This window comes from Micropterus salmoides, unplaced genomic scaffold, assembly GCF_014851395.1.
Source record: "Micropterus salmoides isolate LMB-PRFRI ecotype aquatic unplaced genomic scaffold, ASM1485139v1 Ms_hic_scaffold_18, whole genome shotgun sequence".
Classification (NCBI taxonomy): Eukaryota; Metazoa; Chordata; class Actinopteri; order Centrarchiformes; family Centrarchidae; genus Micropterus; species Micropterus salmoides.
In genome coordinates this window covers 22,531,899-22,547,709 of record NW_024040928.1, presented here as the reverse complement: position 1 = coordinate 22,547,709, position 15,811 = coordinate 22,531,899, and the positions used below count along the sequence as shown (strand labels likewise).

The 15,811-nt window shown below is 39.6% G+C and overlaps 1 protein-coding gene across 2 annotated transcripts in view; it reads right to left on the bottom strand.

Moving 5' to 3' along the window:
* map3k5 (mitogen-activated protein kinase kinase kinase 5) overlaps positions 1-15,811 on the bottom strand; it is a 76,705-nt gene that overhangs the window by 29,581 nt on the left and 31,313 nt on the right. For both annotated transcript variants that reach the window (XM_038727809.1, XM_038727810.1), the window contains exons 5-11: positions 13,412-13,580; positions 11,541-11,647; positions 6,323-6,493; positions 3,408-3,520; positions 1,432-1,591; positions 372-525; positions 84-191 (exon numbers count right to left, since the gene is read on the bottom strand). In XM_038727809.1, coding sequence (XP_038583737.1) covers positions 84-191; positions 372-525; positions 1,432-1,591; positions 3,408-3,520; positions 6,323-6,493; positions 11,541-11,647; positions 13,412-13,580 — 982 coding nt within the window. The remainder of the gene's footprint in view (positions 1-83; positions 192-371; positions 526-1,431; positions 1,592-3,407; positions 3,521-6,322; positions 6,494-11,540; positions 11,648-13,411; positions 13,581-15,811) is intronic.

Sequence of the window (15,811 nt, the reverse complement as noted above, 5' to 3'; positions counted from 1 at the left end):
GGCAGTGCAAATTCCAGAATTTGAGGGAATTGAACAAACAGTAGAAATGCAGAATTGCTGGGTCAAAGTTGTTTGCCACCCACCTTGTCGTCAGGAGCAACATGCCAGATAGACACGGTGTTGTCATCTACATCTTTGTTTATGGACAAATATGAAGGCTGGTAGACTTTAGTGGGCTCTAATATCAACACCTGGAGAGGAGATAAATTGCATGTTACACTTTTTGCGTTATTTAACCAATGAAGGTTTGCTGAGCATGCATAATCCTTTTTGTTTCAACATTATTTACCCGAGAGCTGCCCAGTAAATTGCAGCCACAGTTTGGCCCCTGAGCTGCATCATTTGGGATTAATTGGGTTCTTGTCACTTACAGGAAATCGGACAGAGGAGACGTCTTTCTTGGTGGCCTCCACCAGAAAGTCCATCCAGAAGTCCAACAGCTCCTGCTTGGAGCTCGGCTGCTCCGTGCCGGGTTTCTTAAACTGTTTATAGATCAAGATGGTTTCCACCAGCGAGCGCAGATACCTGAAACAAAACCAGAGAGAATAAAAAAAGAAAATTTATCCACTGTGTCCTAAAAAAAAGCCCGGCATCCATGATTTATTTAACCAAATTTAACCAAATGTCAGAACTAGAGGAAACTTTGTCACCCCATTTCTCAACAGAAAAACATCTGATATTACAAACAAAATAACTTACTGCCAGATAAGTTGCATGTGTATTATATTCCATGCTGGGGCTCATTTTTCTTTGTGACATTAATGGAAACTTAAAAGAGTTTTCACAGCACTAACACAAATTAGGAACAGCAGTCTTACGTACCGCAAAAAAGGCAGACAGCTTACTGTACTCCCACATGTTGTACATCTCACACAGTCTCATAAAATCTTAAAGAATGGCTATAAATTGGGAAATTATGGATTGCAGATAGTTAAGACTTTGTTCCTTCACTATAATATAATTATGTGAGAACAGCATGCATTAGACAAATTTCTAACGCTCGTCATTTCTAAAAAGGATCATTTTGGGCCTTATTTTCCTGTTTTGCCATTACAACACACCAATACCTCCACACTTCACAGTTTAGGAAACTCAACCAATTTCTTTATATTTCTATTTTTTTATATTTCATATTGAGGAAAAGTATTTCTTCCCATAGAGCAAATTATTTGCATTCCAACATATTTTAAACTCCTAACAACACAAAGTGGTATATTCATCAAATCCATGTAAAGACAGTGCTGTTCAAATGAGCAATAGTTCCTTTTTATATTTTCTGTTCTCAATGTGAAATACACCAAATGCTTACACAATGGCCACAGATGGCCACTGTGTTTTCAAGGGAAAGCAGAGCACACAGTTGGTTATCGATGCAATCTAAAATGTGTTTTTCAGCATGCTAATCTGAGAATGGCTTATTGGTGTTCTCACCAGACGGGGGCTTTGAGTTTAAATAGTTTCTCAGAGGCCTGGATGACCCTGGTGTTGTCGCAGGCCAGGATGCTGGCACCCAGGAAGAAGCCTACATCCCAGTAACTCTGCAGCTTGTCCAGGCTGCCTTTTTTCCCCAACAGGCTGCTCAGCTTCACTCCTGGAAAACCAGAAAGAGTTAATGTTTGCCCTTAGGCCATCTCAAACTGAGGGTTTAAGCAGACAAGGTAGCTGAGGACTCTACAAAAACTCTACTTGGATATGCCACAACTTGCGGTGTAGATATTTGCCATTATATTTTGTTTAAAGGTCCAAGGTAATTGTCATGTCTTCTGCTAAGGGAAGCTGCTGCTACATGTCCTGCTGCAGTAGCCAGTCATTTGGAGAGGCAGGTGGGGGTAGCAGGGAAAAATATTGGGGAACGCAGGGTCTGGAGGAACAGAGGGTGGGGCTAAGTTAAAGGAGCTGCAGGCTGATTCCCAGGACTCCTTGATCTGTTTCCCACATTCCTGAACTTCTCTGAGCCTCAGATTTCAAGGCAAAAGCAGAAGCTGTTTTCAATTAAAACTATTATATACTACCTTTCCCAGCATCCAACGACAGACAGATAGAGTAAGTAACTAGCTAGTAAACATAGTGGAGCTATTGGCTACTTAATAGCTTCCGTTGGAGATCAAAACAGAGGTAAAGGAGAGCCAATATTGGACTCTTTCGTCAGGTGGACAGAAACATAAATGTACGCTAATGTTCTGTTTTGTCTGCTGGATGTTCAAACAGGAATCTGTTTGCTGACATGTTTGACATATCAACCTTTTGAAGGTCATCGCTATAATGACTTATGCATATATTTATAACACGATATAATGCGTCCATAAGACATTATAACAATTGTTATAATCACTTATAAACATGCATTAGGCGCTATTGCAAAGTTCATAATGTATTATGAACTGTCTTTTAATAGGCTACATTTTGTGAAGTGGTTGTCTTTAATTGTCCACTGCATCTGTTAGGGCCTGTCCACAGGCTCGCCATTCATCTGTGACAACATCTGAGCCTCTTCTTACATGATGTTGGTCGGCAACAGGTCTGCTCTTGAGCGATCTCTCACCACCCTGAGAATGGGTGTCCTTCATGTAATTATGTTGTATTTTTGTGCTAAATTGCAAAATGTTCAAAATTCATACAGATTGTTCATAAAGTGAAGAAACATAAATAAAAGTTGTTTTCCTGCACAAAATGTGTGTCACTTTACTTAAAGCAAACAATTACGTGTTATAAGGTCTTATAATTAGTTTATATGGTATTATGTCCACCACAATATATTATACAGAGATATTTTAACATTTTACTTAAAGCAAACAAAGACATGCTATATAACTTTAAACATTACTATAAGCTATTATTCCATTTTTTATCACTAATTGTAAACGGTGACTAAAATGTATTCATAACGAGGCAGAGTCGGTGGTTATAATGTGTTATGGAACATGGTTGGAGATTCTTGCCGCACATTGATATAAACTGGTATTACTATTCGTTATAAAACATTAAATCAAAAGTTCATAATACGTTATGAACTTTGCTATAGCGCCTAATGCATGTTTGTAAGTGATTATAACAACTGTTATAATGTCTTATGGACGCATTATATCATGTTATAAATATATGCATAAGTCATTATAGCGATGACCTTCATAGAAAGTATTACCATGGATTTTTTGGCCACTTGGAGGCAGTGCAACAAGTTGTAAACACAACATTGGCATATTATCACCTTTCAAACCTTTAACATTACACAATAATTTTTTCCATTATTAATAAAAAAAGATTGTCCCATGTATAGATATAAATCATAAAACACAAGCTTTCTGTTTGTAATTTACCTTTTTCAAATTCATGCCCTGGATAGATATGACTGATATTGAAGGACTGTTGCGGAGCAAGGACAAATATCCAATCTAGCATCCACTCACCCACTTTGCGAAGCTCGAATGATGTGTCGAACTGTTGTCCGGCTGCCAGGAGTAGAACAGCATAGTTGATACCAGAGTGTAGTGTTGGTTCTGACTCAAACCCCTTTTTAAACCTGAGAGAAGAAGACAAAATCACTCTAACAGACACTTGTATTTCAAGAAATGCGTCATTCTAAATCCCAAACATCTCTGAGATATCGGATGGCTTTGCGGGGGCTCCCCTGGCTTCCTGAAACACTTCAAGATAGAAAAAACAATTACAGCCATATTGTGTTGGGACCACTGAACAGCAAACCGCAACTCTGAGTACCCTCCTAAAACAAGAAATTTAATTTATTTAATGAGCAATCTGTTGTGCTGAGGGAAGGCCAGTGAATGTTATTAGGGGCCTCTGCCAAGCTGCGACATGGAACTGAAAATAATAGGCAGATGGGAGATTGATAATGCAAGCAGCATATTCAATCTTAAGAGATCTTAAGGGCAATTTCCAGATGAAAGTATTAAACAGCCTACTTTTAACCTCTTTATGCCCATACGACAACCATACTCATAAGGAGATAGCAAACTAGCTAGTACCAAGTAATACCCTGATTTGCCTCAGAACAGCCTTAATTCCTAGATTCAACAAGGTGCTGGAAACTCTCCACATGCATCTCACTCTGTGCTGACTCATTAGCATCAAGCAGATCCAGCAGGTTTTTAGGCAGCGTACTCATGCTGTGTACCAGCTTTATCATCCAAAAGTCTCAATAAGGTTTAGATCTGGAGTGAACTGAATTAATCACCCATCAAAAAATGGTATTAGCACCTTACAAAATGTCAATACAAATAATAAATGTATAACGTTTGAACAACCTATTGATAGAAATATACGCCGTTCTCTAGATTTTTATAACTGCTCTTTTACATCTGCGTTGTTTCCATCAACACCAATTACTGCCCTTAACTAAAATGCTGTTCGATTATATCATTGACATAAATGCTTAGAATAAAGAAATCATAGGAAAAGTAAATTCCCTGATTCATTCACATAGTACTGAGAAGAACTGGAAAGAAAAACTGATCACAGGTTGGTTAATAATAAATTATGGAACAAAACTTTAAATCCTGTCTCTTCTGTTCCCTGACTATGTTCTTCCTTTTAAGACATTTCTAAGAACTGCGCGGGTGTCGGTATTATCATTATCATATTATCACCTTAACACAAATTTACTCCACTTTTAGGGGGAAAAGATTAAGGCTATTAAAAGACAAAAGTTTTACTCAAACTAATATTTCCATTTGCAAAATCTTTCAAATGAGGCTTGATCGCCAGTAAGAGGCACAATATATTTACATATCACCATTTCCTCTTTACACTCACAGCCTGTACTGCTGACACGGGGCAGAACTGATGCATTTTGCTCTCTTAACATTACAATATTACTTTAATCACTGTTTTTTCATAATTCTACTCTTGAATCATCTCGATTTTGTAATATTTTGCCCCCATTATTTTTAGCAGACAGGAATGAACCACTGGATCTTCTCTTGCTTTTGCACATTTGCTTTAAAAAGGTCCCATATTATGCAAAATGCACTTTTGCCTGTTCAACCTAAATATGTCTCCCTGGTGTGTCTACAGACCCCCAAATAATGAGAAAAAAAACATCTGTTTGAATATGGTCCCAAAAATGGATCTGTTTAGCCTAGGACCCTCCTCCAGCCCGCCAGCACAGTAGACATTCCCACCTTTTATTTATAGTCTATGGTCCCCACCCACTAAACACATACTGAATACATCACTCTCATTCAACTGAGCTAAAGCTGGAGAGGTTGTTAAGTATATCTTGCAGAAAGTTTCTTCAGTTATGAAGAAAAGGTAAATATTTTCTGGATTTCCTTCTGAAGTCCTCTGGCTGCTCTGCCTCAACTCAGTTTCAGTTTCCTGACAGCTTTACTTGTTGCTAACGCTACAGTAACTGCTAGCTGCTGCTAACTGTAGCTGCTGTTATGAGCTGGCTCTGCCTGAACAAGAGGTCCAAAGCTCACACACTCCAGCAAGCTTTCAGTCTGGGCAGAGTCCTGGCTAACTTAGCTTATTAGCTGGTGGAAGCTTCCGTTACAAGTAGTTATCAGCTAAAGTAACTGCTAACAACAAGTAAAGCTAGCTGTCCATCAGCAAACTCTGTAAATGACCGAAAGTTGAGGCAGAGCAGGCAGAAGACATCAAAGGCAAACCATATATGACCGTATTTTCTCCATGATCTTCTTTCACCAAAATCAGTGAATAAAGTTATAAAGTTGTATTTTTGTACTATAATCAGTGAGGCCTAGTCTCGCATAGCCAGCCATGCACATGATTCAGCAGCTCTGTGCCTGTTAATTTCTGCCCTTCAGGAGGCTTCAGGGAATTTGGCCAATCAGAAGAAAGTGGGCTTTTAGGGAGGTAAGCCTTAAAGTGAACTAAAATGAAGTGTTCAGACAGAGGCTGAAGCAATGGACAGTATGACAAAAATGTGTTTTTTGAAGATTAAAGCATGTAAACATTTCTAGTAGATACCCAAAATAAAAGTATGAACCTGAAAATGAGCATAATATGGGACCTGTAAGGTGTAACTTAAGGTGTCATTTCCAGTCTCGTAGTCTGCCTGTTTCCTTGAATGAGACTTATAATTAACCACACTGACAAAAGGGTTTTACCTGCCACGATACCAGCTATTAAGAAGTCATTTATACAGGGCACCATTTACTGTAAACTGTTAATACTGTGGTGCAACGATCCAGTGAGTCACATTACAGGCATCTATCATGTATCTTGCCCTTCAAAACATTTCTTCTAACAATATTTATAAGTGACTCAGTGTCTGGAGGAAATAACTGTTTGTCTGAACAGAAATATCACACACACTGACATTCCTGCCCGGCTCTCTCACCAGTGTGTGCCGAGGTCTCTGCTCTGCGTGTCTGTGAAGTGAGACTCTAGGAACATGTCCTTATAGATCCGTCCCACCAGGCAGTAGATGTCCGAGGCTACCTGCTCCTCGTCCTCCACCAGAGGCAGCATTATGTCCAAAGCCTTCTGTCTGTCGCCCGGCAGGTTCCTCCTGCACTCACAGACATGCACAAACACACACAAAAGCACACACAATAGTCAGAACTGTTGAGTTAGACATTTTCTAATAATAGTAGTAGTAGTGATACCAGCACTAATCATGTGTCAGTGGGAAACTGTCATGTGTATTTGTGACTATTTGTGACTCTTGCAAGTCCCATTTACTTATGGCAGTTTGCTGCTAAATTGTGGCATAGTGTAGATTCTTTAAGGGTGGCATTAGCTGCATTTACATCGAAGCTGGTTTATCAGTATTTATCAGAATAGAACATATGTGAATAAAACTTCCTCGTTAAAATCTAACAATTGGCTTATTCCGAAAGAATCTGTCATGTAAACACTCCTTTCCATTGCTTTGTATTTTTTGATAGCCACACAAACTATAGGAGTTTCCACAAGAATCCAAATAGTCAAGGGAGTAATGGGTGGCACGCCTTCTCCATTTTAACAACAATGGGGAGAAACAATAGAAAGTACAACAGTAAACCAATACTACTCCCAAGCACTTGATATATCTTTGTGACTTCACACCTTCAGTTCTTTTTCATTTTTCAAACTTGTAGTCACCAACCAGCTGGAACCAGTTATCAGATTTCATGCAGCTCCCCCGGAGCCACACAATGCTTTATAAAACTTTTTTCCACATATACAGTAAAAGTGTATATAGTGTATATAGTGTACAGTAAATGGATACTATTGAAAAGATATCTGCACAAGACCCTTGGAAAATAAAATCAACATCAGCTGGGTGTATGTATGTGTAGAATATGTGTGCAAGCACATAATAATGTGTATGTGTCTATGTCTGTGTAGCTAGGGAACAGCTTCACAGCTATTGTTGTGGGATAGTGATTCCTGGCATAGAGAGGGCCATTATGAACCCAACTTAAATGACTTCTATCTAGTACTTTAAGCTTCCAACTGTGCTGCAGTGGATCATTCAGGTGCTGAAGGTTCTGTTATAGAAAACAACAACAAATCCGTGTTGGATAATTAATTTATAGTCATTTTGGAGGCTGTAGGTTTTTTGGTGTGGTTGACTCGTACGTTCTTAAACTGAGGTGTTTATGAGTAATAATCATTACTTGAGATAAATGTTTAAGAGCATACAAAATTTAGGATCACATTTATCCATCCATGGGGTGTCACCATGCCTGAGTAGTCAAAGTGACAACTAAAGAAACTTATACATAACTTGACCATGAAGAAAGTATACCCTGGTCCAAGCACTCATAGCAACTAGGAACTGAAGACACACTGACCTGGGGCAACCAAAGGGCTGAGACAATTATTGAAAAGGGCAAAACAGGTAGTTTTTAGGTGATGTTTTGTTTTTGTTGGTGCAGGTTGAGGCACTTTCCTGCAGCGGGCAACAAGGGCTGTGGAGTGTTTCCTAGTCCTATACTGTTCTCTGTTATACACATAAAACTCAAATGGCAAAGCATGAAACAAATATATTTTGTTTATTTTAAAGGTTTACTGATTTGTCATTCAATGTAGAAAGAAACACTTGAATGAACAAACCACAGCATGATGTATAATATAGGAATGTACAAAAGGCACACACAGTCCCCTCTCAAGAAGAACATCAGCATCGGTCGTTTCAGCGAGTGTTTACACCTTTGTTTACATTTAAGACCTTTAGTGGCGCAGTAATTTTGATGTAGAGAGGTGGTCGGGGTAGATGGATGTGCCATCCAAACAATGGACTTTATCAGGAGACCGCTGTTCGTGTCATGTTTTCCACAAACAGTTAAAATGTTTTTCAATGAAAACGCCTTTGTGTGTCACATATTTTGTTTAATTTGAAAGACTTGTTACACAAATCTTATATACTGGACACACTATTTAAATCACAGGTGATCTCTGAATTGCACTGCAGAACCACAACAGCAAAGAGCCACTTGATCTGCATAATATGGCCTTATTAATATGGCCTCATAATTAATATATGAATCATTAATTGCCATGATATATTAATGATTTAGGATAAAGAGGCTTTCAGTTAAGAAAATTCTCACAATTGTACATACTACGTCTTTACATAACATACGTATTAACATCAGCAAAGGTCCCTAATATCTCTAATATTTTCAGGAAAAATTGTTTTCTCATTATTACGGTAATAGATGCAATTCAGAACCTCTAAACCATGCGGGTCATTTTTGTTCTTGAGTTACTGAATGTATCAAATTACAGACTTCAGAAAGAAACAAGCGCTGTTGCAAAGTTAAGTCTCGCACAAGCACGATGTGTGATAGTCAAGAAAAAACGATTCTGATAAACACAACACGGCTCCTCTCCAGAGCGTGAAGGTTAAATAAAACATATGAGCTGACAGCTATTACCATGGAGACCATCCAGCAGGAAGAGCGCCCATAGAGACAAGACCTGCTCTTTCCTCGTGCATCTCCCCATTTCTTTCAGTGTGCTTTCAGAGTGCTGATTGGTATTTTGATGGAGGAGATTCTTCACTCGCTCCTGTCGGGCTCCCAGCAGCGAGCCCTGCGCAACAGGCCCCCGAGCAGCGTTCACCACTCACATGCCTGATGCTGCCCTGCTGCAGACAAGAGGCTGAAGCCAATTAGTCCACAAACACTTCAACCTGGCAGATTCATTTAGAAGCAGAGCACCTACTTCAAACCAATCATCAAGTGTTTGTTAAGGCTGAATATCAACAATTTGAGGGCTTGGTATTGGCAACAACTCTGAAAAAAAAAGAGTCAATTAATATTTATTTATAGGCAGTCGCTTGAAGTGGAAGATTCCTTCACGTTCAAACTAAGAATAGAAAGATTTTTCTCTACTGTGCAGCCTCTTACAAGCTACAGCAAATGCTTAGCAGTATAATATCAGTAATTTTGTATTGAAGCTTCAATAAAGGTATTTCACTGGTTAAATGTCAAAGAAATAGCAGTTTTTTAAATATTATATCAGGATGAAAAAAACAGCTGTTAAACTGGGGAACACTTAAGGACAACATGTATTAAAATTCTCTTACTCAATGCCATTATCTTTACTGTGCAACAGAGCATAATATAAGGGCATCTAAGTAGGTCAGAGGTGGAGAGAGGCTTTAGGGAGGAAAACGATTACCATATTGCAATACAATGTTAATATTAAATATTGATATATATGAGGATATATCAATAAAAATTAAATGAGAAGCTGACAAACCAACTGGGAATGTCTGTTTTTGTCAAATTTAGTGAATTAAACACCAAACACAAAAATATGCTAAAATCTAATATTGCCAATTTTCAAGATTGCCCAAAATGACCCAATACACCTAGAAATATTAAAGGATGTGAAAATTATAGTAACAAAATATCATATACAATTTGATTCCAATCAAAATGCTGCTTTTAACTAGTGTTAATTATAGAATAAACAAGTAATCATACTGTATCAGAGGTGGACAAAATTTGGATCATTAAAAAAAAAATATTATATATATATATATATATATATATATATATATATATATATATATACACATTCACAGTAGTTCATTGTCCAAATCTTGTCTTGCCTTCCAAAATCATATAACACAGTTACACCACACATCACAATCACATAACGTTTTTGTAGTTATTATTGTACTTTGTTGAATAGGTAAGCTGACACAAAAGACCTCCTACACCCATTTGTCTCAACTCGTGACGTCCTGTTTAAAACCCGAGGGAAGCATCTCCAACTCAAGATTGAGGGAGTGTCTTCTCTCATTAACACTTATGATAAGAATGTGTCTCACAAAATGTCTCAGTGTGACGCCAGACAGTAACAGGGAACACACAGGCATCTTGGCACCCTGCTGAAACATTTTCCAATTGCTGCCAAATTAAAGAACAGCACGCATTATTGCTGTTTGAGGCAGACGCACTGCGAAAACCGCAGGACGTTTACAAGGGAAGCAGCTGGTGAGAAACAGGCAGTCAAAACCTCTCTGTGTTCTACATCTGTCTTTTTCCTGAGCAGAGTAACAGCACACATGCTACTAATAATATCACTGTTGCTTGGGAGCCCGCAACCTGAATTTTGTGATTTTTTTTTTAGATTTAATTGGAGTTTTAGAAAATTCTCTCACAGCTGCTGCTTATGAAATCCTTTCAAAAACCAACACATAAACTCAAGAATGCAGTTCCACAGAAAGAGTTGATGGAAATCAAACTTCAAGATGTTTTTTTTCCCGAACACCTTGATAATAGCTGGTTCGATAAATGTAAGTGATAAAGACTGAGCTGTCTTGATACGCGGAAATAAAAACATAGGTATAAATACTACATAGGTAAAGATGTAGGTGCAAGTTGTATAATGATGAATGCTTCAGGTTCTGTCAAATGTGAGGAAAACATAAAAGTTTTAAAAGTAGATGAAGTCAGCTTCAATAATAGTTACTGATTGGAAATGCAGCATCAAGCAAAACTACTGTTTCTGTGGTTACGCAACGTACTCATTTAGAACGGTGGTTCCAACTCTGATTTTGTTTTAAGGAGTCATGTAAAATTCAATGTCGCACCCTGTTCTATTTAACTGAACTCAGTTCAAGTCGATAAAATTCACGCCAACAAGTGCAATTGTTAGCAGCGTCAACAAATATATACGTGATACAAAAAGCCAAAACAATCCAAGACCATAAGCGTAAAAACTATGTGTGACATTCTGGTAATAATTACATTGTTAATAACTACAAACACTCAAAAATATCTAAAAAACACAAAGTGAGTGACAATTCACTCACTAAAATGTGTTCATTTCACCTCAGTATGCAACAATTTCCTTGTAATTTGTTTGTCTAAAATGTCTTTGACCAACTATGTTTCCCTTTTTTTGTGCTTTGTTAATAAGTAAGACCACATCGTTCACATGTCAAGAAATACAAAATCAAAGTTGAGAGCAACACCTACACACAGACAGAAAATCTCATTTTAAATAAAATAAATTAATAAAACCAATTTATCTGTGAAACTGAATGTGTGAGATAATGTCACCGACTGTGTATTGCTGTGTCATGCATGTTGTCATACTCGCCATCTTACCTATTCAGTGCGAAGGCATAGTGGAACTTCACATGTGGATGTGCCACAGGGTCAAAGGTTGGTAGCTTCTCCAGCGTCTCCACCAGCTTCACGACAGACTCATAATCCTAGATGATAAGTAAGGATCACACTGATGAGCTCCTGCTGCACTTTCACCCTGGTCATTGCTTAGCATTGTGGGACTGTTGTCCATGTATCTTTGCACCAGTGTCCTCTACACACACTCATCAAGGTATTGAACTGCTTTGTGGCCAGAGGGAGAGATTCTAATGTCCTTTTATTCATTCTGTCTGAGACTCAACTGTCTGCTTAACACCAAAAGCACTTCAATAATTGAGTGGCCCCTTCATCACATTTTTGTTGACTTGCCTACATAGTCACTATACCCAAAGCATGTTGAATAATTCAACACGTCCTCAATGCTTGTTATTCTAATGAATGATTCATGAGGCTGAGCGATGCCTATGGTGAGTGGGAGGATCTGGACGTTGAGTGCTATCGCAATGTGGAGACTAAAGAGCAGAAAGAGCGGCAGATTTAAGAAGAGCAGACCAAAAGCTTTGCCTAGAGCTCTCTACAGGCGGTCTTCGATGGCGACTGTTTGAGAAAACGCCACTCGTAAAGGGATGATGCTGACAGATTGATGCTTAGGCAGTGACCTCTCTCTAACTTGTACATTAGGTTTATACAGTAGCTTTCTCTTCCAAGGTCAGGGACATGAGCTACATATACAGATTATCGGTACTTAGTTGGCAATTTGTTTGAACTTAAGAAGGGCATTAGTGGTTAGCTGAATGTTTGACACCCCTATAGTTTATCCAAGAAACTTTTTGAGACAGTAGCAAATGACTGTGTAGGTCCTTGTTCTCAGGGTGTGAAATAAGGGTTATGATGAGGTTTAAACCTAGAGGTGAGAAGTGCATCTTGATAGGTTCATGCAGATTGAAATCACCTGAGCAACACAGTGCATATAAACAGATTTTTGTCATTAGAGAAGTTATTGTTGTCCTCCAGAGTTTGATAGAGATTTGAATTGTTGCTTCATAGAGTTGAAAGGTTTAGTCATCTCAATCAATCAGCAACTATTTTGAAAACATTTCAATAGTTTTAGTAATTTGCCAAATAAAATACCCACATTTCAACAGGCTGCAGCTCCTCCAATGTGAGGATTCACATTTCAGTTTTACATCATTGTAAATTAAGTAGTTTTGGGTTTTGGACCCAATTTTTATGAAGAAAAGGGGAAGCACATGATAAAGAGGGTGGGTTGTCTCTGTGTTGGCAGGCAAACTAAGGGATTATTTAACAGCAAAAATGCAGGTTGCTTTATAGCTCAGAACAAGGGGAAGTGTACATAGCCACTGTGACGTCAGCCACTGGTTTGTGAACCACTGGCTCGAGTTTGAAATTTTGGCCATCGCCATCTTGTTTTCTTTGGAATCAGAAGTGACCATATTTGGACAGGAGCTAGCTGGCGTTATCACAGACTAAAATGTACTTCAGTCAGAAGAACTTTCATCAAAGAAACAGATATTTGCTCTGCTGAAAGTTATGTATGTTGGTATGGCTCTGTTCTGGGACCTTCCTGCCCTTTCATGCACCTACGTGGAAAGCCCGAAGCAGAGAGCTGCAGCAAGACCCCCCCCAGGTTACAGAATAGAGAAGGCATTAATACAACAGAATGAATATCATGCTGTTTTGAAGAAAGCCAATGTGCCTATTCTCTTCGGTAAAACAACAGGAAGCAACCTTGCTGATGTAAACCAGCAACTACCAATTGTCTCCACCAGTATTAAATAATCCTAGCACACTTAATTTAACAACCGACAACAATATGATATGTTTAGATATGCAATATAGAGAAGTTGTACCTGGATGTCCCTGTATGTCAGCAGCAGGTTGATGACGATGTCAACTGAAAGGCATTCCACATTGTCCAGCCGCTGTTGAATGCGGTTCAGCTCGGCTGCAAGCTCCATGCCAGTGTACAACTCCCGAGCCTTACGAATCTCATTCAGAATCGTCTCACGGAAATACAGGCTGTGAGAGAAGAAAATACATAACAGAGAGGAGTTCAGCTTAAAGGTAGCATCGTTAAGATGAAGCAGTACATCTAAAAACCAGCCCAGCTTCCATTGTTTAGTTGGTATAGTATGTAAATATGAGCCTTACTCCGACTCAAAGAATTGTTTATTTAAAATAAACAAATTCCATTCAAGAATCCAATTAACATTTTACTAATCACATTGTTTAGGTCCTTGAGGGGTAATATTGACATGATTGGTAGTTTTCATTTCTTTCATAATTGATCATTCCCTAATGACAGGAGTTATTTTACACTTGTCTATGCAGCGTTTTTTGTGGTTTATATTTTGATGTGTACTTCCAGTAAAGTAGTAAATACTGTATGTGTTTTACATATATCTCTATTTCCTACTTTAAACTAACTAACTTTAGATATGTTTCAATGGATTTTGTGGAGGAAAGCATACATTGACAATGAACAACAGAAATCTCTTCTCTGATATGTTATTTCACATTCTTGAATACACATACAGTCAACGATAAATAGAAACTTTGGATTACATAACGTAGAGAATTTGGTCCACCACCTGCGGATGGAGAATGCACTCTCTGATTAGGGGGTTCCTGCGCAACAGAAGATCTGCACCCCTGCCATATGTGTTGCTTGAAGGGACGGGAGTCTGGTGCTGCTCCATACAATTATCCTCCGAGCTAACTTGTGCAACTGCAGTGAGTGAGTGCAGGTTGATGTATGTTACCATAGTGGAGTTTTTTTTAATCAGGACTTGGCAACCTTGGAGAAATATGGTTTGGCACCCCAGTCTCCCCCGTTGATGCTGCAGCATCCCTGAGGGGGTATGAGGCATCTGTTTTGGGGGTAGGCAGGGGTCAAAAGCTTCACCTTCTTGTTTCCTAAGGGCACTGGTCTCCCTCATCTTATGCTGCGTCCTTAACTCCTGCCTTCTGTGTATTGCTCAGGCCTGAGAGTTGGGTTAGGTGACCCGGTGTCCAGCTGCCTATCTCCTCCACCTGGTGCACAGACAGCAGTGTCACTGCATTTATAGAGCGTAATGAATGCACTGGAAATGGAGGCAGTGAGGCATTCCATTTTGCAGGTCAGAGAGATGTTTTGAAAAGCTGAGAGAGAGCAGTTGTTTGGGTGGCCACTAAAGGCTTCACCACTGAGGGTTCAGCTGACCCCAGTTCCCTCACTCAGTGGATCTCCAGCTTAGAGTAACCTTTGGTGGGAAGTTTACTCTTTAAAGGACTGGACCATGGCTCATTTCCTTCATACATAGGGGTACTGCAGGCAGGAGTTGTTTTAATGGTGGCTTGGCTGGTGGGAGCCTCTTACAGCCATATAGATCTCTCTCCACCACCTCAGCGTCCTGGGCTGCGGGCCATAGTATACCCAATTTGGATGCGGCCCACTTTTAGACCTTTTCTAAGCTGTTGTCCACTGGGGGAATGGTGTTGCATGCGCTGTGGGGTCTGGACCATCGAACAGGAAATTAGGAGGTCATCCTCCTCGTACTCCATTTTGTCCATGACGAGGAAGTCAGAGTTGTCGTCACCCTCTGTATCCTCACAGCCTAGTTCCACTTCAAGGAGCTCCTCGAAGAGTGGAGGCATCCAGCATGTCCGCCAAGCTCAGTGTGGCTCGCAGCTGATGGGTGCTTGTTGTGGCTCTTTAGGTGGCTTGTGACAGGCATGTGTCCTGACTATTGGCCACCACCACTCTCAGCCTCTTTTCCAGGATCTTTTCTGGCATTGACGCAAAGAGGTGACATGACTGGAATTCAGCCAGCAATGCTCGGGCATGCTTCGCACTCATGTAGACTACGCACATCAGATGAGCATCCCTGCCTGAAATGGGGCGTCATGCAGCCTCTTTAAACTTGGTTTGGACCCTTTGGCAGGGGCAGAGGCCGAAGACATGGTAGCTGGAAAGATAAATTGTGTAAATAATTAGCCGTACCAGGTGTGACGCAGCGTGTGAGCCTGTCAGTCAGTAGCAAACAGAGTTTAGCCCGAGCTAACTCTGTACCCCAAGAGTCTGCTTGTTGTGACACATTAACTGAACTCCGGGTACTTAGCTCAGCTAACAAATTAATGCTGACCAAAACCTGGTAGGCTCGCCCTAAACGCATTAGCCAAAGGTAATAATGCTACACAGTCACCAGCACACAAGTAAGCAAATGAAGGTTGGCTGGTGGAACAGCTCGCATTGCCATGAACACTAATCC